The sequence below is a fragment of the Bufo gargarizans genome, chromosome 3, assembly GCF_014858855.1.
Source record: "Bufo gargarizans isolate SCDJY-AF-19 chromosome 3, ASM1485885v1, whole genome shotgun sequence".
Classification (NCBI taxonomy): domain Eukaryota; kingdom Metazoa; phylum Chordata; class Amphibia; order Anura; family Bufonidae; genus Bufo; species Bufo gargarizans.
The window spans coordinates 148,499,493-148,521,784 of NC_058082.1; the positions used below are offsets into that span (position 1 = coordinate 148,499,493).

The window sequence follows — 22,292 nt, forward strand, 5'->3', positions numbered from 1 at the left end:
CTGATCACCCCCCTGTCATTGATCACCCCCCTGGTAAGGCTCCATTCAGACGTCCGTATAATTTTTACGGATCCATGGATCGGATCCGCAAAACACATGCGGACGTCTGAATGGAGCCTTACAGGGGGGTGATCAATGACAGGGGGGTGATCAATGACAGGGGGGTGATCACCCATATAGACTCCCTGATCACCCCCCTGTCACTGATCACCCCCCCTGTAAGGCTCCATTCAGACGTCCGTATGATTTTTACGGATCCATGGATCGGATCCGCAAAACACATGCGGACGTCTGAATGGAGCCTTCCAGGGGGGTTATCAATGACAGGGGGTGATCAGGGTGATCACCCCCCCTGTAAGGCTCCATTCAGACGTCCGCATGATTTTTACGGATCCATGGATACATGGATCGGATCCACAAAACACATGCGGACGTCTGAATGGAGCCTTACAGGGGGGTGATCACCCCCCTGTCACTGATCACCCCCCCTGTAAGGCTCCATTCAGACGTCCGCATGATTTTTACGGATCCATGGATACATGGATCGGATCCACAAAACACATGCGGACGTCTGAATGGAGCCTTACAGGGGGGTGATCAATGACAGGGGGTGATCAGGGTGATCACCCCCCTGTCACTGATCACCCCCCCTGTAAGGCTCCATTCAGACGTCCGCATGATTTTTACGGATCCATGGATCGGATCCGCAAAACACATGCGGACGTCTGAATGGAGCCTTACAGGGGGGTTATCAATGACAGGGGGTGATCAGGGTGATCACCCCCCTGTCACTGATCACCCCCCCTGTAAGGCTCCATTCAGACGTCCGCATGATTTTTACGGATCCATGGATACATGGATCGGATCCACAAAACACATGCGGACGTCTGAATGGAGCCTTACAGGGGGGTGATCAATGACAGGGGGGTGATCAGGGAGTGTATATGGGTGATCACCCGCCTGTCATTGATCACCCCCTGTAAGGCTCCATTCAGACGTCCGCATGTGTTTTGCGGATCCGATCCATGTATCCATGGATCCGTAAAAATCATGCGGACGTCTGAATGGAGCCTTACAGGGGGGTGATCAATGACAGGGGGTGATCAGGGAGTGTATATGGGTGATCACCCGCCTGTCATTGATCACCCCCCTGTCATTGATCACCCCCCTGTAAGGCTCCATTCAGACGTCCGCATGTGTTTTGCGGATCCGATCCATGTATCCGTGGATCCGTAAAAATCATACGGACGTCTGAACGGAGCCTGACAGGGGGGTGATCAATGACAGGGGGGTGATCAATGACAGGGGGGTGATCAGGGAGTTTATATGGGGTGATCATGGGTGATCAGGGGTTCATAAAGGGTTAATAAGTGACGGGGGGGTGTAGTGTAGTGTAGTGTAGTGTTTGGTGCGACTTTACTGACCTACCTGTGTCCTCTGGTGGTCGATCCTAACAAAAGGGACCACCAGAGGACCAGGTAGGAGGTATATTAGACGCTGTTATCAAAACAGCGTCTAATATACCTGTTAGGGGTTAAAAAATTCGGATCTCCAGCCTGCCAGCGAGCGATCGCCGCTGGCATGCTGGAGATCCACTCGCCCACCTTCCGTTCCTGTGAGCGCGAGGCGCGCGTTCACAGGAAATCCCGGCCCTCGCGAGATGACGCGTATATGCGTCGTCGTGCGCAGGGCTGCCGCCTCCGGACCGCACATCTGCGTTAGGCGGTCCGGAGGTGGTTAAAAGGGGTTGTCTCACTTCTGTTAATGGCATTTATCATATAGACAAAGTTAATACAGTGTATAATGCGAAAAAACAGCAAAGGAGGCAATATGAACAATCACAATACATTAGTAAGTGCCTTTCTACATGATAAATGCCATTTGCTGAAGTGAGACAACCCCTTTAAGTCTATTGAGGAAAACTATACAATTAATAGGAGGCTCTAGTTCCACAGATGAGATACAGTTGGGCATGGAGGCATACAGGTTCCTTATTGCATTCTGCAGCACATTTGCCCAAAACTTCTCCATGGGAGATAAATATGGCGACTGGCCAGACCAAAGCAGTGTTGCAATCTGGCGAGAGACATTTCTGCTATAAGAGGCAACACATGGCCACCGAATGACCTGCACATATCACTAATTGTTGTTAATGTCCCTCGTATGACTACTAGGGGTGACCCACTGTCATATGCAATGGCTATTTGGACCATCCAGCCAGCAGTAAGGGCAGTGTGTCACTCCACAGGAAAAGCAGGATGTAAGAACTCACCATGAGGTTCCAAGGTACCAGTCGGAACCGAAGACGAGATTGGTTCCAAGTTTTAAAGTGGTATTCCACTTTAAAAAACAACTACCAACTCGCGCAACTTTGTGAATAACTGACTTCGGCTCATCGGAGCCCATACATTTTAATATTGTACAAGACGGATCTCTATACAGTATTAATCCAAAATTTTGAACGAAGTGACTTCGGATGTAGTATCCGAAGCTCACTCATTGCTGCTTCTATATACTTTTCTGGCGGTAGAGGTAAAGCAGACTTCTTTGATGCAGCCATTCTAGCCTTGGTCCATTGTAATACTAAACAAACCGTGTTCCAGATAATTCACTGCTTGAATAAATTTTCGATATGCCTTATATGATGTTATTTATATGCAATTATATAATTTAATATGAAATATTCTATTCCAATGATTGATATAAAAGTGTTAGTAAAATTCCATTTGCATTTAACTGACTTAACCATCATTCAGTGCTGTAAATTGCTTTCCCTTTCTCTTGTATGACTTGTACGTCAATAAGTAAAAAAAAAATAAAATATGAGAATGGCCACTAGCCTGGGTGAATTTTCTGATGGTCAACAAGAAATGATTTCCAAGTAAAACATCTCCCACATTCTAAACATGAGATGGCTTCTCCCTTGTGTGAATTCTTTGACGTTCAAACTGATTTGAACTACATACAAAACATTCCACACTTTCTGAGCATGAATATGGCTTCTCTCCTGGTCAACAAGGATTGACTTCTGAGTGTAATATCTCCCACATTATGAACAGGAAAATGGCTTCTCCCTTTTGTGAATTTTCTGATGTCTAACAAGATCCGATTTATGGTTAAAACATTTCCCACATTCTGAACAGGAAAATGGCTTCACCCCTGTGTGAATTTTCTGATGTCTAACAACATCTGATTTGTGGTTAAAACATCTCCCACATTCTGAACATGAAAATGGTTTCTCTCCTGTGTGATTTCGTTGATGTACAAGAAGATTGCTTTGGAGGGCAAAGCATTTCCCACACTCTGAGCATGAATATGGCTTCTCCCCTGTGTGAATTCTATGATGTCCAACAAGATCTTTTTTAACAGTGAAACATTTCCCACATTCTGAGCATGAATATGGCTTTTCACCTGTGTGAATTCTCTGATGCTTAGCAAGATCTTTTTTTACAGCAAAACATTTCCCACATTCTGAACATGAATATGGCTTCTTTCCAGTGTGAATTCTCTGATGCCCAACAAGATCTTTTTTTATACCAAAACATTTCCCACATTCTGAGCATGAATATGGCTTCTCACCTGTATGAATTCTCTGATGCCTCACGAGATATTTTTTTACAGCAAAACATTTTTCACATTCTGAACATGAAAATGGCTTCTCACCTGTGTGAATTAGCTCATGTTTAACAAGATCCGATTTATCATTAAAACATTTCCCACAATCTGAACATGAATGTGGCCTCTCCCCTGTGTGGATTCGCTCATGTTTAACACAATCTGATTTATGGTTAAAACATTTACCACATTCTGAACATGAAAATGGTTTCTCCCCTGTGTGAATTCTTTTATGTCTACCAAGATCTGATTTAAGGGCAAAACATTTACCACATTCTGAACATGAAAATGGCTTTTCCCCTGTGTGAATTCTCTGATGTGTAATAAGTTCTGATTCATAGCTAAAATATCTGTTACATTCTAAACATGAAAAGGGCTTCTCCCTTATGTGAGCTATTTGACGTTCACCCCATCTGTGACTATGTGTTACACTCTGTGATGAATCAGAAGATTGAACCTGTTTAAAAGGATCAGATGATATCAGATGAAAAGGATCAGATGATATCAGATGAAAAGGATCAGATGATATCAGATGAAAAGGATCAGATGTGATATCACAAACATCTACTTTAAAATCTGAAGATAGCAGATGTCTCTCTGAGTTCCTGGTACAGTCATCTGCAAAGAATAAAACACATTTTTTAATAAAATTCTACTGATAACATTTCTATATAAAGAAAAACATTTCTTGCATCCTACCCGTGCTCTCATTCAGCCAATGACTTATTGCTAACTTCCACCATAACCCAAACCTCTCACTACCATCTTCAATACTTCCCCCGAGCTGCATGTGTTCTCTGGAATTCCCTACCCCAATTAGCTTAAAAATACATTCACACAACTGTATGCGTTTTGCGGTCCGCAAAACACCAATCCGCCAAAAATACGGATGAATAAGCGAAAACTGTAGCATAGCATATAGAATACTAGTAATTTTTTTGTTTGAAAAACCGTATAAATCGGTGATTGAAAATGTAATATTAGGGCTACATCCATTTACTATCTCCACACAGTTCCACATTTTTATTTATTTATTTTTTGGGGGTGGTGGGGGGATTATTGCATCTAATTAAACCAACATATAGGGGATCAGTATACCAATACACTGGGTAGGGCAACAATTTGCCTCAATCACGCCTCTCCATTTATCGTATGTCTATAAAGTTGGAATTTTATTTTTGGGACTTGTTCATTTTAATTAAAACATATATGTGGTCAGTACACCGATACACAGGGTAGTGCAACAGTTTACCTGTGAGTGTTAGCTTTAAAGGGACACCGACAGGCCCAATAACCATAATTGACTGTATATATGCATGCATGCATGTATATATGCATGTACATTAAAAACATATAAGTATAACCCCTGTCCACATTATGGATACAGTAAAATCACATTTTATAACCTGAAGTAATCGATGTTCTTTCTGCCCAAGGGGCGGGGTTTCAGCTCCACTTGCGCCCACTCAGCATCAGACCAACCGCTGCTTTGAAGCGCCGCCCAGCTCATCAATATTCACTTAGCTGGGCGGCTTCTGCTGTCCCCGACCTTCCGAGATCCGGCGCATGCCCAATAGAAAGCTATGGGTCGCCGGGCGCATGCGCAGAAGCTGAAAGCGAGTCTGATGCCCATAGCTTTCTATCGGGTATGCGCCGGATCTCAGAAGGTCAGGGACAGCAGAAGCCGCCCAGCTAAGTGAATATTGATGAGCTGGGCGGCGCTTCAAAGCGGCGGTTGGGCTGATGCTGGCTGGGCGCAAGTGGAGCTCAAACCCCGCCCCTTGGGCAGAAAGAACAGCGATTGCTTCAGGTTATAAAACGTGAGTTTACTGTATTCATAATGTGGACAGGGGTTCTACTTATATGTTTTTAGACCTGTGCATGGATATGTACAGCTAATTATGGTTATTGGGCCTGTCAGTGTCCCTTTAAATTAAAAGTCAGGCCTCAGTTGTCCATTTGCATTTACTGTATATCCAGATTCCACTTGGTTGTAATTAAATTTTTATGGGGGTAAGGGGGTTCAATTTAATTAAACCAGCATATAGGTGATTAGTAAAGTACACCAACACACAAGGTAGTGCACCAAATTATCTGCGAATGATAACGAATTTAGGACTAAATTTATTTCCGTTTCTTTCTGTCTTCACGTGTTGCCAAATTATAATTATTTATTATTTTTTTATTTAAACCAGCACATACATGATTACTATACCAAAACACAGGACAGCACACAATATAATCTGAGAGGCCCAAATATGTCAGGGCTCCAAACAAAAGACCCAAAGCCAGAATGTGGGTGGTAGAAGCGCTAGCTATCAGGCAAGATATAGTAGTAGTAGGCCACAGTTGTCCCTGCTTGCTTTGGAAAGGCGCAACATTATCATTGAGGAGAAAGAGGATGAGATTGTGGATTGGATGGCACACTCCTCCTCTCAATCGCAGCACGATGACATAGTGGTGACTTCGGAGTCTGAAACTGTGCCATGGAGCCAGGAGTCACAGCATTCCTCCACCTTGCAGCCCCAGAAAAGGCTTTGGCTACTTTCACACTCGCGTTCTGGCTTTCCATTTGTGAGATCCGTCATGGGTTCTCACAAGCGGTCCAAAACTGATCAGTTTTGCCCTAATGCCTTCTGAATGGAAAAGGATCTTCTCAGAATGCATAATTTTGCCTCCGATCAGTCTACATTCCGCTCTGGAGGCGCGGAATGGAGACGAAACTGAGCCAAACAGAACCGTCCTGGCACACAATGTAAGTCAATGGGGAGAGATCCGTTTTCTGGCACAATAGAAAATGGATCCGTCCCCCATTGACTTTCAATGGAGTTCATGACGGATCCGTCTTGGCTATGTTACAGATAATACAAACTGGTCCGTTTATGACGGATGTATGCGGTTGTATTATTGCAACAAATCTGTTTTTGCAGATCCATGACGGATCCGCCCCCAAAACACGAATGTGAAAGTAGCCTTTCAATGGAGCCGTCTCAGTGTTCACTGCCCCTTTCTAGTGGGGCATCCTAATTTTTCCTAAGTGGCAAGAAAACCTCACCTGGCCCTACTGCAGAGAGTCAAGAAAGTCTCCCTGTTGACGACTTGCGAGAGCAATCAGCGTTTGTACTGCCCTGAGGTGGTGGAGGATGAGGAGCTGCCACTGCAGGAGGGGTCAAGGGAATGATGATTAGGGTTAAAAAAAGGCCAGGACATGGTCTCAGTGGGGAGGGCGTGGAGCCAGAAAGAATTGGCTCCTCAGGCACGCTAGGTGGTTACCTGTAAGCTCACTTGCTTATGCAGTGACAGACATATCATAGACATCAAGCAGTCTGACGATTACTGGATAGCCATGCTTTTAGACCCTTGCTATCAAGCCAAAATGGGGGAATGTTTTCCTCTCATGGAAAGGGAGGAAAAATTATGTTATTACTCGGAAAGTGTGTACACAGCTTGCTGCAGCTTACAGCGAGCTGCCACGTGCTGCGAGCATTTCTGAAAGGGAGGCCCCTCTCTAAAGAATCACCATCCCACTGCTATGAGCAGTAGAAGCTTCAGCAGCCATTTCAGTCTCCTCAACATGGAGCAGTTTTTCCACGTGCTGTGCCCGGCTGAGGCCTGTCAGCAAGCCGACAGTTCTCTCCTCAACTTCCAGGTTCAGGCCTATCTAAACTCTGGACAGTCTCTGGTGCATTTACCTATAGCAGGGGTGGATTGGGAACTAAAAGTGGCCCTGGAAAAAAACATAAAAGTGGCCCCGTGTTGCAGGTGGTCCAAACTGACAGAAGGGAAGGCAACATAATTAGTCATGGCCAACATATGTAGGCAGGGCCAGCAATATCATAGTGCAGAGCAATATACTGCCCCAGCTGAACCAAATACCACAGTGCAGCACAAAATACTGCCACCTGTGCCACAGTATTGAACTGTATTGCTGTCCTGAAGATGTCAATACAGTTGAATACAGGAGGGCACCTGCAGCTGCTGGCCAGGTGCACAGAAGAGAATCAGATCATTGTGTACCCAGCTGGCAGCCGTGAGGAGGGCTTGAGTGGCCCTCCTAGGCATCGGCCCACTGGGAAATTTCCCTGTAAGGCCTATGGCCAATCTGCCCCTGGCCCATAGCTATGTATGTTAGTGTCACTCAGACATCATTGTACTATTGCTGTCATTGCATTCGAGAGCTTGAGGAGTTAAAAAGAAAATCATACAAGTTTTCCTAAAAATTCTTTGTCCTAGGAGACTGGAGGGGGTTATACACCAATTTTCAGGGCAATTGGAGCAACTTTGTTCGGTCCGAACCAAACTTTTTTTTAAATTCGGTGGACCTGAACTTAACCGAATCTCAAGTGGATCGCTCATCTCTACTTCTGTGTCACCCCTATCACCTCAAAGATTGTAACCTGTTGTGAGCAGGGCCCCCACTCCTCTTGTTTTAATTGGTGACTTCCTTGTTGCTATGTTATTTATGGCTCTGTCTGTGCTTGAACCCCCTGATTTTAAAAGTGCTGTGGAATATGTTGGCACTATATAAAGATTATTATTATTATAAAAACTCCATATAAATTACAAGACAGGAAGTATCAACTGAGTAAAACAATGGTGGCCACACAGATCACAATCAAATAGTAGACCCAGGGGCATAACTAGAAAAGGCTGGGCCCACCATATGCAACTTTTCGAGTCAAGATCGACCACTCCCACCTTACATCTCCCACCTACTCATGTATAAAAAATAAAAGACCTACTAGCACTGGACAAGAGGAATTGTCAACATTTTACTTTACAGCATCCTGCCCAAGCCCTTTATGCCCACTTAGAGCCCATAACAGTAGTTATTCCACCTTATTACCCCCACACAGATGCTGTCTATAACAGACAGTAAACCAGAGCCTGCGTCCACTGCTCTACTCGCTGTATATGTGAGAACTCAGTTCAGTGCATCTCACCACAGGTTAAGCAATGCAGGGGTAACACCTCCTCTCTCCTTTCTCTTTGGGTTGTGGTCCAGCTGCTGACTAACTAGCACATCAGCTCCCCTATAAATACCAGCTTTTTTTCTCTTGCTTGCCTGATCAACACATGTCCTGCTAAGTTCTGCTAGTCTGTTATATCTTGCTATCTGAGCTATAATCAGTCTACTTGTCTTTATACTGATCCTTCCTTCCTGGACTTGGACCTCTGTGTGTTCCAGTCCATGAACTCTGCTCCGGAGTTCCTGATCCTCGTGGGTCAGTAGTGTACCAATCCTTGGTTAGTACATTGGATCCACATTCACAGATTGTAACAGTTTAATCAGGCCATGGATCCTGCTGATTCTCCACGGATGAGTTTACCTGAGCTTTGCCAGAAGATAGCTCAACAGCATGGCCATCCCAACCGACTGCTGGATTTTGTGCATGTGTGTCCATCCGTCTGAACACCTTAACTACTGCTGTATCCACAGCTGCCTCTGGAGGTTCTATTTAACATCTGTTGACGCCTCCATGCTATGAGTAATTCTAAGCTGTCTTGTGGATTCATTAACCAGTGAACCATTTATTTTGAGCTGCAGCCACACCTTTTTTCTTCAGACCGGACATACTGTAGGTGATCTTTATAATTTTGCTTCTGTCTGGCTAGGTCCTCACCTGTACTAGTTCGTTATGGGAGAGTGGTTAGCCTGTGACAAGTCATTTGCAAGAGTTTCTAACCATCTTCTGCAGAGTCTTTGGTGAACCAGGAAGTACCTTTTCTGCCACTTGACCAGGGCATACAGTTTCACACTCCTCTGACTTGGCCTGGAAAAATAAAGCTCTTATAGAAGCTTTCTGTCAGCTCGTATTAAGGATGAACTGGCAGGTAGTGATATTCCAACTACTCTGGAGAGTTTAAATTGAAGAGAGTCTCTTCAATTGGCGCCAACATTCCAGAGACCTTTCGCTCTTCCGTCTTCTACTCTAGGAGCCCATGCAAGTGGATATCCTCAAATTGTCTGAAGAAGGGCGTCGAGGCAGGTGCACCAGTGACCTCTGTCTGTATTGTGGTACAATGGGATATGACGTCTCCACTTGTCCTCACACGGTGGGACTTCAGAGTCTAGGGAGATGGTCCTGGGTAAAGACCAGCTTCTCCAAAGTTGACTGTCAGTATCTCTGTCCTACAGTTGTACCCAGTTTGCCATCCTGGCAGTCATAGATTATGGCTTGGCAAGAAGCTACCTACATGAAGGCCTTGGTGAACCAGTACTGTATGTCCGTCCATGCATAAAGAATCCCTTGGTGGTGACCTGCATCAATGGAGGCACCTTCTGAAACGATCAAGTATGTCACTGAGTCCTTGGAGCGTCAAGTGGGCATGTCCCATTCTGAGAGAATTTCCCTGTACATTCTGACTATGTATACCTGCCCACTTCTGCTGGGACTGTCTATACAATCTGGTTCTCATGGAACGCTAAGCAGATTCTTCACTGGGGTTCTGCTTGTTGTTCCTGACCCCTAACTACAATGCAGCCTGTCAGAAAGCCACCTGTACCACAACATCTGCAAGATTCACCTCCTACATAAGTTTGTTGTACAGATGTCTTCATCAAGAAGAGGGCCGGAGTCCTGTCAGCATTTCTTAGTCAAGTCAGCTTCCATTTGTGTCTAAAGCCCAAACTATGTCTGAACATGTCTCGATGAAGGGTGTTATGGAAAAATCTGTTCGGTGTATAGTGCCTCCCTTGGCTGGAGTACCAGTGGCTGCCGAGGTGGCGCAGTGTGTATAATGAATGTGAGTGGCCTCCAGTTATAAAGATGGCAAGAGCATCACAGAGTAATAGCAGCACTTGCGTCATACTGAAGGAAGGAATGGTATGGGTGCAGTGTAAGAGATAGGTATTGGGCATGGATTTATGAAAGGCCATTGGACATACTGTAGATTTTGAATTGCATCAAGTTTCTATGGTGTCCATGATGCTGGGTGTTGGAATATATGTAATACTCAGACAGAACCATAGTTATTATCTAACGAGGATGTGTATGGTACATACAAAAATATATTTATATTATAATTACATCTTACATAGAAAGTCAGGATTGTGCACATACTGTTGCTCAATCCTGGATATCTTCCATAATTGTCAGACCTTTTCATATATTTTCATATGCTGTAATTTATTCTGGTATATTCCTTCGACATGTCGTCAACCTTTTACTTTAGCATTCTTTTCCTCAAAGGGGTTTCCCAGGCTTTTAATATTGATGACCTATCCTTTGCGGATGTCCGACACCCCCACTGATCAGCTGTATGAAGAGAAGGCATGCACCGTGTGCATGTGTGGTCTCCTGACTCTCTTCCTGCTTGTCATAGACATGGCGGCAGCGAGCAGGAAGAAAGACGGGGAATGGCACGCACGGCACATACCTTCTCTTCATACAGCTGATCGGCGTGAGTGCCAGGTGTCTGACTCCCACCGATCCGATATTGATGACCTATCCTGAGCCTGGAAAACCCCTTTAATTTATAATCTCCAATATGCTCACTCCATATCTCATGTAGCAGAACTTGTACTTTACTATACTCATACCTGGGTGGCCCACAAAAAAGTAGCCCGCCTCCAGCAATAGTATGACAAGATGAACGTGGAAAGTGGATTTTTTTATTTTTTTATTACCCATAAGTCACAAAAGATGCTGAAAGTGGACAAGTCTGGGGAACGTGAAGGCCATAACCCTATGCTCACAGTTCGTTCCTCCGTAAAGAGTTCACAAACCCGTGTCAGTTATTTCCGCGAGGTGGGGCAGGCTGCCCTATTTTTATTTCTGGTGTTAGTTGGTTGCAAAACTGTTCAAAAGATGTCCAGCTGAATTGCATTATTCACAGTCGATTTGAACTGGGGCCCACTATTCGTGTTCCTGACACTGCACGCCAAACGCCAAGTCAAATGGGGATTTTCAGCGGACCAGTACCTCTTATTGTGGAATATTACATGACTAATAAATGAAACCAAGCGTCATCCATCATGAAGTACAGCAATCGGTTCGTCAGCAATCATAGTCAGCAGCCAAGTCCAGTAATTTAGGTGTTTAGTTTTGTTGGACTCTTTCAGTTCCTGCACACGCATTATTCGGTACATCTTCAGGTTCAGTGATTTCAGCGCTCGCTGATACACCAATTTGCGGAGACAGTCTTTGAGTTGATTTTTGGGGGCTACTTGCACTTTCATGCACAACCTCAGCCCTCCTGATCGATGGAGGCCCCGGTTTCTTCATGTTTGATGCCATTTCCAAACCAGACTCTGAATACAACATGTCGCTGGTGGTTTTGTTCCTGAAAACTTGTCGACAAAGGTCTCTTGCGTTTCCTCTACGATCTGCTTCGTGAATAGCCTTCCGCAATCAATATTCGCAGTTCCAGGGAGAACACCATCTATCTGACACAATACGCCACTTTTATAAAACTGAATAATAAACCAGACTTAGTTGCCCATAGCAACCAATCAGAGCTCAGCTTTCAGTTCCTACAGGGCTCTGAAAAAATTAAAACAGAGTTCTGATTGGTTGCTATGGACAACTAAGACAGATTTCCTATAAGGCAGTTTGATTTGGAGATATTGGAGGTGGGCTACATTTTTGTGGGCCACCCTGTATTTTCCCCACGGCAACATTTTGAAAAAGGTCCGAGAGGGACCGAAATTTTCGGAATTGACATGATGCCTTGCAAGAACTACCTAATATATCTTGCGGTGATTGACCACCGGAAATGTAATTGACACTGCTCAAAGACTTCGTAAGAGACAGTAAACAGGATTTAAGCTGAGCACGAGGGACCCAATTAAACGTGTTCTGCACAATGAGCAGGCGCATAGTCTACCGTCCCTTCCATTTTCCGAGGTCATGTTAAAGAAATTGCTTTTTCCAGATAGACTACTTCGAAAATGTTCGTCTATCAGCAGGGTGGTGCTACTCCTCATTTCTAGTTGGGTGTTCCATGATACCTGAATGAAACTCTACTGAAAAATTAAATCGTCCGTGTCGCAATAAACGATTCACAAATGTTGTGCAGTACTACAAAATCACCAAATCTGACACCGAGACTTTCTGTGGGCAACATCAAGAACTCAGTGTCTCTTTCCCCCCACACCCTTCCTCCCCCCTCCAGCCACTAGAGATGCCGCGAACATAGTTGTATATATATATACATACACTCACCTAAAGAATTATTAGGAACACCTGTTCTATTTCTCATTAATGCGATTATCTAGTCAACCAATCACATGGCAGTTGCTTCAATGCATGTAGGGTTGTGGTCCTGGTCAAGACAATCTCCTGAACTCCAAACTGAATGTCAGAATGGGAAAGAAAGGTGATTTAAGCAATTTTGAGCGTGGCATGGTTGTTGGTGCCAGACGGGCCGGTCTGAGTATTTCACAATCTGCTCAGTTACTGATTTTCACGCACAACCATTTCTAGGGTTAACAATGAATGGTGTGAAAAGGGAAAAACATCCAGTATGCGGCAGTCCTGTAGGCGAAAATGCCTTGTTGATGCTAGAGGTCAGAGGAGAATGGGCTGACTGATTCAAGCTGATAGAAGAGCAACGTTGACTGAAATAACCACTCATTACAACCGAGGTATGCAGCAAAGCATTTGTGAAGCCACAACACGCACAACATTGAGGCGGATGGGCTACAACAGCAGAAGACCCCACCGGGTACCACTCATCTCCACTACAAATAGGAAAAAGAGGCTACAATTTGCACAAGCTCACCAAAATTGGACTGTTGAAGACCGGAAAAATGTTGCCTGGTCTGATGAGTCTCGATTTCTGTTGAGACATTCAAATGGTAGAGTCCGAATTTGGCGTAAACAGAATGAGAACATGTATCCATCATGCCTTGTTACCACTGTGCAGGCTGGTGGTGGTGGTGTAATGGTGTGGGCGATGTTTTCTGGGCACACTTTAGGCCCCTTAGTGCCAATTAGCCATCGTTTTAATGCCACGGGCTACCTGAGCATTGTTTCTGACCATGTCCATCCCTTCATGAACACCATGTACCCATCCTCTGATGGCTACTTCCAGCAGGATAATGCACCATGTCACAAAGCTCGAATCATTTCAAATTGGTTTCTTGAACATGACAATGAGTTCACTGTACTAAAATGGCCCCCAGAGTCACCAGATCTCAACCCAAAAGAGCATCTTTGGGATGTGGTGGAACGGGAGCTTCGTGCCCTGGATATGCATCCCTCAAATCTCCATCAACTGCAAGATGCTATCCTATCAATATGGGCCAACATTTCTAAAGAATGCTAACAGCATCTTGTTGAATCAATGCCACGTAGAATTAAGGCAGTTCTGAAGGCAAAAGGGGGTCCAACACCGTATTAGTATGGTGTTCCTAATAATTCTTTAGGTGAGTGTGTGTATATATATATATATATATATATATATATATATATATATAAAAAAAGCACACTGATGTACCAGCCCTGAAAAGGGCTTTTTGACGCTGTCCTTACAGCAGATGAGTCTGTGGACACAGAACTATGCCCTAGCTAACGCTTTCCCTATTGAATCAGCAGCAGCAGCACTGCCCCTCCTCTCACTGAGAATGCAGCTTCCGAATGAATCTAAAATGGATGCTGTCCAGGAGGTGGGAGGGTCTGGGAGGGCAGGTCTGCTGCTGATTGGCTGGAATGTGTCTGCTGACTGTGAGGTACAGGGTCAAAGTTTACTCAATGATGATGTATAGGGGGCGGACCGAACATCGCATATGTTTGCCCGCAGCGGCGAATGCGAACAAGCTATGTTCGCCGGCGAATAGTTCGGGACATCACTACCAGCCACAAGATCTGAAAGACCTGAGATGACATATCACTGAAAAAGTGTAGTCCATATCTGAGGACATGCTGCCACGTGCCTGGACAGAACATGTCACCAACGCAGTGCAAAACGAACATTTGTAGTGTAAAGTAAAGATAAAACTTGGGTAGTATGTATTTTCACGTTAATATTAATATCAATAAAAAAAAAAACAAACACAAAGTCCATTAACAAAATCTAAATCAAATCAATATTTGGTTTGAACACACTCGAAACAGCAAAAATTAATCTAGGTACAGTACACCTGCTTACAGTTATTGAAGGAATCGGAAAAGAGGCCAACCACAGATTTTCTGTGGATGAAGGCTTGCTCAGATCCTTCTGTCTCTTCATGTAATCCCAGATAGACTCAAAGTTGCGATTAGGTCTCTCTGGGGGCCACTTCATCACTTCCAGGTCTCCTTGCTCTTCTTGATGCTGACAATAATTCTTAATGGAATTGGCTGTATGTTGGGAGTCTTTAATCTGCTGCAGAATCATCTCTCTCAGGCAAAGATTTCATACTAGAGTGGTTTCAATATGTGCTGTTCAAGCTCTGACAACGTTGAGGACCATAGTAGTGTAGCAGATGAAAGACATCATGCTTACTTCCCTTCGAAACCAAAGATGTCCAGCAGTGTCATCTGCCCGAAACTGGCAGTGGGACCCAGGAACACCCACCTACTCTTTGCAGAAGTCTTGCCAGAAGTGGTCTTCATAAAAGAATTGCCACAAAAAACCCATTCCTTTTGACTGGAAAACAAGGCCAAGTGACTCAACTATGCTCAAAAACATACAAATTAGAGTGCAAATAAATGGCAGCTGGTGCTCTGGACTGAAGAGTCAAAATGTTAAATATACGGCAGTTTTGTCAGAAGGCAGTTGTTTGCTGGAGGGGAGGAGAGCGGGACAATAATGAGTGTTTGCAGGCAACAGTGACGCATGGTAGATATTCCCTGCAAGTTTGGGGCTGCACTTCAGGAAACAGAGTTGGGGATTTGGACAGGATTAATGGTGTCCTCAATGCTGAGAAATAGAGGTAGATACTTATCAATCAAGCAATACCATAAGGAACCATAACTCCTTGCAGGGTTCCTTCAAAAACTGTGTGCACGCGTGCCGCAACGTATTCATGCTACTTTGAAGGGAAAGTTTGATATTGATTTGATTTAGATTTTGTTTATTCACTTTGCATTTTGGCAACTGATAAAAATAAACTACTAACACGTCTACTTTTGAAAGAATTCTTACTTTGCAGCATTGTTTCCACACCTGCCTAAAAACACTGCACTGACACTGCACCAACTCACCCTCAGCTCCACACACAATGACATTCTGCTTGTTCTGTCACCTCCCTGCCTGCTTCCCAGGCTACATTCACATTAGAAATGTCCAGAATATGTTATTATCTATAACGTTATCACATTCTTATCCATATTTTGTAGTACTTCTGGTGAATATACAGTTGAAAGATTGACAGAACTTATAGCATTCAACATAAATTTGTATCATTCAGTGATCTATGAGTCTTCTCTGCTTTACTTAGTGGTCACTACTCACCTGGGCGGTTATCTGTAGGAATGTCCTCTATACTCCGCTCATCACCCCTCACATATGTCTCTGTAACATATATAATGTTCAGATCTTCACCTGGATTCAGAAGCTGTGAAACAAATATTGTAGAAGTCATCAGATGGTTGGAGAAGTCGTGTGGAAGGTTTTATATAACCAGAGAAGATCAGTAATTAGAATGAGGATCAAAAATGACCGGACAGCAGGAGCTATCTGACCCAAATATCTGCAGGTCTCCGGTATAAATCCAATCTGATTGCTTCGTTATTCCAACCATAAGTTTGCAATGCAGGGAGAGTAGCCCTTATATTCCATCCATAAAATTAAATTGTGTGTATTTAAGATTACATAGTTTGTGCACCTGTCTGCCCTGCTGGCCACCTGGTATATACAGAGGGGGTGCCAGACCATGTCAATACCACAGGAGGTCATGGGCTCAGGCCAACTCAGAACCTGGCGGTGATGACTATTGTTGAGCGAACTTCTGTTTTCAAGTTCGGCGTACAAGGTTCAGGTGATCTAAGAATTCCATTATGGATTCCGTTACCACGGGCCACGTGGTAACGGAATCCATAATGGAATTCTTAGACAACCCGAACCTTGTACGCCGAACTTGAAAACAGAAGTTCGCTCAACACTAGTGATTAGCACTGTGACACTGAGGGTTGCTCGAGAACACTGTTTAGGACAGGTCAGGTGAATGATAAAAATGCAGAGCTCGATGCCGGTGGTAGTGTGTGAGGTCAGATCACGTGAGGTGTCTGAGGAGCTCTTTCAGAGCATGTTAAGCCTGTTTCACACTTGCGTTGCGACTTTCCGGTTTTGAGATCCGGCAGCGGATCTGAAAACCGGGCCGAAACGGATCAGTTTTGTCTCCATTCATTGTTAATGGGGACAATACTATTCAAGATGAATTCCGTTCCATTTTGCTGTGTTTTTTGACTGGACACAAAACTGCTGCAAGCTGCTGTTTTGTGTCCGGTCTGCGAAACGGAACAACTCGGATCCAGACTGAAAATCAATGTAAGTTAATGGTGCCAGATCCGGTTTTTTTTGTTAGCTGGCACCCATTGACTTACAATGATTTTCATACCAGATACGTTTTTTCAGTTTAGATTTAACACAACCAGAGCCGGCTGAAATAGATGCATCCGGATCTATTAAATGGCCCGGATCCGTTTAATTCTGGTTTTGAGATCCTCTGCCGGATCTCAAAAGCGGAATTAACAGCGCAAGTATGAAACAGGCTTTAGTGTAGCAGGCCAGAGGAAAGGCCACTATGGAGTGCACCTGTGGGCTGTAGCCCGAGTAGAGTGGTACAGTGTTCTAGTAAAGCAGTCATGAGACTACTGTTTGGCTAGAGGACTAAGACCAGAAGGTCCTGAGTGCCTGAGGGGTGCTTCACAGTCTTGAGTAATGACTAGTGTTGAGCGAACTTGTGTGTTAAGTTCGGCGTCTAAAGTTCAGGTTCGGGTTATCGAAGTATCCAGTTATGGATTCCGCTACCACGGACCATAACGGAATTTAGAATCCATAACGGGATACTTCGATAACCTGAACTCGAACTTTAGACGCCGAACTTAAAACACAAGTTCGCTCAACACTAGTGATGACCCTGACAAAGATGGCAGAGAATGGCGAGAGAGAAGCTGTTATAGTTTGGGAGCAATTGCCGGGTCAGATTGGGCTGTGGAAGCGTTAGCCCTGATCCAGAAAGAGTGACCAGCGGGTTGTGGGAAAAAGTCCTAGTGAAAAAACCTTGTTCATCCAAGTCCTGCAGAGTATTGGCTGCTGTGCTCAACAGAGACAATGATAAGCCCAAGGATAGAGAGACATCCCTCCTCCTGTGTAAAATGAAGGGTAACATGTTCTCCTGTATACTACAAGGAAAGATGCTGCTGATATTGCTGGTAAAGAAGCACTTCGGCAATAATATGTTTTCCTATATAGTGCAGTGTAGACTGTTATAAAAATGTAGAGGCCACTGTGTATGCCTAGTACGTATATGTTTTAGATTAGGGGTGGGCGGTATAGGCGATATGCAATATGAATTTGGGCCACGATATGGATTTTCGCCATATCGCCGGACCGCGATATGATCGCGCACCATTTTCTCCTGAGCCGGCCGGCACAGCGGAGGGAGAAGTCCCTCCCTCCCCACTGTGCGCGGCTGCCGCTGAACACAATGAGGACAGAGTAGGAGGGGAGGGACTGTGGCCACTGCGCCACCAATGAATGTGCCGGCCATATCCCACAGGGTCCCCCTCCTCCCCCCCATCATTGGTGGCAGTTTGCAGTTCCGATCGGAGCCCCAGCAGTGTAATGCTGGGGCTCCGATCGGTTACCATGGCAGCCAGGAGTCACGCTACTGAAGTCCTGGCTGCCATGGTATGTTAGTGAGCAGAGAGCAGCGCATTATACTCGCGTGCGCCGTGGCCGCCGGTCGCTCCTTCTTCTGTCTGTGCGGCGGATTGCTAATGCTTACAGCATTAGCAATGCGCCGCACAGACCTATGAGAAGAAGGAGCGACCGGCGGCCACGGCGCACGTGAGTATAATGCGCTGCTCTCTGCTCACTAACATACCATGGCAGCCAGGACTTCAGTAGCGTGACTCCTGGCTGCCATGGTAACCGATCGGAGCCCCAGCATTACACTGCTGGGGCTCCGATCGGAACTGCAAACTGCCACCAATGATGGGGAGGAGGAGGGGGACCCTATGGCCACTGCCACCAATGATTAATACTGGGGAGGGAGGGAGGGGGGGGGTTGCGTTACCAGAGGGGGCAGATCAGAGGCTGGGGGGAGGCAGATCAGAAGCTGGGGGGAGGCAGATCAGAGGCTGGGGGGAGGCAGATCAGAGGCTGGGGGGGAGGCAGATCAGAGGCTGGGGGGGAGGCAGATCAGAGGCTGGGGGGGAGGCAGATCAGAGGCTGGGGGGGGAGGCAGATCAGAGGCTGGGGGGGAGGCAGATCAGAGGCTGGGGGGGAGGCAGATCAGAGGCTGGGGGGAGGCAGATCAGAGGCTGGGGGGGAGGCAGATCAGAGGCTGGGGGGGAGGCAGATCAGAGGCTGGGGGGGAGGCAGATCAGAGGCTGGGGGGGAGGCAGATCAGAGGCTGGGGGGGAGGCAGATCAGAGGCTGGGGGGGAGGCAGATCAGAGGCTGGGGGGGAGGCAGATCAGAGGCTGGGGGGGAGGCAGATCAGAGGCTGGGGGGGAGGCAGATCAGAGGCTGGGGGGGAGGCAGATCAGAGGCTGGGGGGGAGGCAGATCAGAGGCTGGGGGGGAGGCAGATCAGAGGCTGGGGGGGAGGCAGATCAGAGGCTGGGGGGGAGGCAGATCAGAGGCTGGGGGGGAGGCAGATCAGAGGCTGGGGGGGAGGCAGATCAGAGGCTGGGGGGGAGGCAGATCAGAGGCTGGGGGGAGGCAGATCAGAGGCTGGGGGGGGAGGCAGATCAGAGGCTGGGGGGGAGGCAGATCAGAGGCTGGGGGGGAGGCAGATCAGAGGCTGGGGGGGGGAGGCAGATCAGAGGCTGGGGGGGAGGCAGATCAGAGGCTGGGGGGGAGGCAGATCAGAGGCTGGGGGGGAGGCAGATCAGAGGCTGGGGGGAGGCAGATCAGAGGCTGGGGGGAGGCAGATCAGAGGCTGGGGGGGGGGCAGATCAGAGGCTGGGGGGAGGCAGATCAGAGGCTGGGGGGGCACATGAGAGGCTGGTGCCATGGTCAGCTCCCTGCTGTTGTGTGCACAGGGCAGCAGGGAGAGTGTAAAGTCCTATTCACCCTAATAGAGCTCTATTAGGGTGAATATGACAAGGGTTCTAGCCCTTAAGGAGGCCAATAGTTAAACCCCCTCCCCCCAATATAGAAAACAATATATATCGCACATGCTTAAAATTATATCGCAATATAGATTTTAGGCCATATCGCCCACCCCTATTTTAGATGATGTATTATTTAATCTGATATGGCTCTACTAATGCATCCTACATTTCCCATCATGCCTCTGAAAAGACAAAGTAATCAGAATGACATCACACTACACTTACCTAAGGGCAGCAAGTGTTAGAACTGAAGTCTAACTGAAACTGCAGAGGGTTAGTATATTCCTATGTGATGCAGCTTCAGCCTGTCTCCCCTGTCTCCTGCTTGTGATAGGTTTGTCCCTGATTGCTGTCACATGCAGGTGGAAGAGAAGAGCAGTGTGAAGCTGTATCTCATAGAAACGCACTGCTGATTCTTCTAGCCACCACTAACCTCCAGGACATGGCTGCTGCAAAACACTTTCGAAAGGGCAATCGAGTGAGTGCTTGGCCTGATGATGTGCAACTCTAATGCCTCATTCGCACAATCAGTGTTCAGTCAGTGCTCTCCATCAGCAACTGGAAACCAGGGGCGGCTTTTTTATTTACACCTCGTCTCTGCGTAGCCTCCATTCCTGGTTTTGGCTCACAATCACTGACGTGTGAATAAGGTCTCTATAGATGCTGGTTGGCCTCTGGAACTCAGGCACCAAAACACTGGTGAGTTAGAATTATATGTGCTGATGAAAATAATCCTACATAGCTTTTCCAATAATCAACTGCCAATATTATATTATACTGTACGCAAGCTCATATGTACAATTTGAAGAACATGGGAGAACGCCCAAATAGCAGGCGGCCAGGAAAATGTCTTAAAAGCCCCTTGGTTCTGACAAGAAGCCAGACTTACTTGACCATCCTCTCTGGCTGGGGATCTCCATGTAGCATACCTCTACTTATTTCTATTTTCTACCCTTAATCTCTTTTACTCTCCACGTAAATTTCTTATACTCAAACTCTCTAATTTAGGGTTCACACATACAAAATATTTTTAGTTTGCGTCCGATCTGCACTTTTTGCGGGTTGTTGCGGACTCAGCACTCTGTCCGCATCTGTATGTCCATTCCGTGGAATCCGCAAAAATATAGAACATGCCCTATCCTTGCCGCCTTACATACAAGTATAGGACTATTCTACTATGGCCCAGACGTTCCGTTGTACAAAATGTGGAACGCACACGGTCGGTATCCGTGTTTTTTGCAGATCCACAATAAGCGGACCGCAAAAACTGATAAGGCCGTGTGTATGAGCCCTTTAAATGCTGCTCTCTACAATATTTGAAGACATTTCAGAAGCACTAGACTACTTTATCATATAGAAAAAAAATTGTTGCAGTGGTTCCTTAAAGATACTTATCCCATTACGAAGGACCTGGACTGGAACTATGTTGGCCACCTGGTGTCTTTGGACCATCCTCTAATGTACACTATAGTGTGATATGCACACTGCATGTTTGCAGCTATGGGCAGTTCTGCAAGTCATGGAAAGATGTGTAGCATCAGCCACAAAGAGCCATGAATGCGCACAGTAGCATTCTCCCTGTGAATGGTGCAACCCTACGTGAAGTTCCTAGGCAGGGCAGGCTATGGCAAGGGGTGGTCTCCTAGAGATCTATAGATGCCTTGTAATATAGACAAACAATTTATTATAAGCTGCCAATTTGAGCACAACTGTGCTGGTTGACCAATTGTAGAATTGTATGGTCCCAATAAGGACCATTTAGAAAACTGTTGTGCCATTCTTCTACAACCACAAAAGGTCTGCAGGTATTCATAGAGGAGCCCATCTTAAAAGTCTCCATAGACAGAAAATACTGAGAAGATCCAGACATTATGTAATGTCTATGATCAGCTTCCATCTCCACCTTTCTCGTGATACAAGGATAAAACATATAATAACAAGACCGAACACAAGATCTTCACAGCCTCCTACAGACCTTATCTCCATCTACCTGATCATCCTTTGGGATATTATGATGTTCTTCTGAACCATCCTGTGGAAGAAACGGACTGGGATATCTCTCCAGTGATCTTCTCTCTTCCTTACCTGTAGGAAACACATCCAGTGACTGAATTCAGTCCCTACATACAGATAATGAGAGGACGTGTGTATTTAGTCATGTCTTTTACCTGGTGGTGTGAGGGGCCGGTGATCCTCCATCATGATGTCCTTGTACTGATCTTTGTGTTCTTCTAAATACTCCCACTCCTCCATGTTGAAATAGACAGTGACATCCTGACACCTTATAGGAACCTGACAACACAATGATACAGTCATCACCCAGATCCCTCCATAGCATTCCTGTATAATGTCCCAGCAGTGTCACCTCTCCAGTTAGCAGCTCAATCATCTTGTTGGCGAGTTCTAGGATCTTCTCTCTATTGATTTCCTCATGTATCAGGGCGTGAGGTGGAAGCCCCGTGATT

The 22,292-nt window shown here is 45.8% G+C and overlaps 1 protein-coding gene across 1 annotated transcript in view; it reads right to left on the minus strand.

Annotated features, from left to right (window-relative positions):
• The window catches only part of LOC122931449 (zinc finger protein 420-like), a 68,150-nt gene extending 46,098 nt beyond the window's left edge, over positions 1–22,052 (minus strand). Inside the window, exons 1-4 of the mRNA XM_044285521.1 lie at positions 21,996–22,052; positions 21,818–21,912; positions 15,997–16,099; positions 3,058–4,233 (exon numbers count right to left, since the gene is read on the minus strand). Of these exons, the coding sequence (XP_044141456.1) occupies positions 3,058–4,233; positions 15,997–16,099; positions 21,818–21,912; positions 21,996–22,029 (1,408 nt within the window). The 5' untranslated portion in view covers positions 22,030–22,052. The remainder of the gene's footprint in view (positions 1–3,057; positions 4,234–15,996; positions 16,100–21,817; positions 21,913–21,995) is intronic.
• Positions 22,053–22,292: the final 240 nt, after the last annotated feature.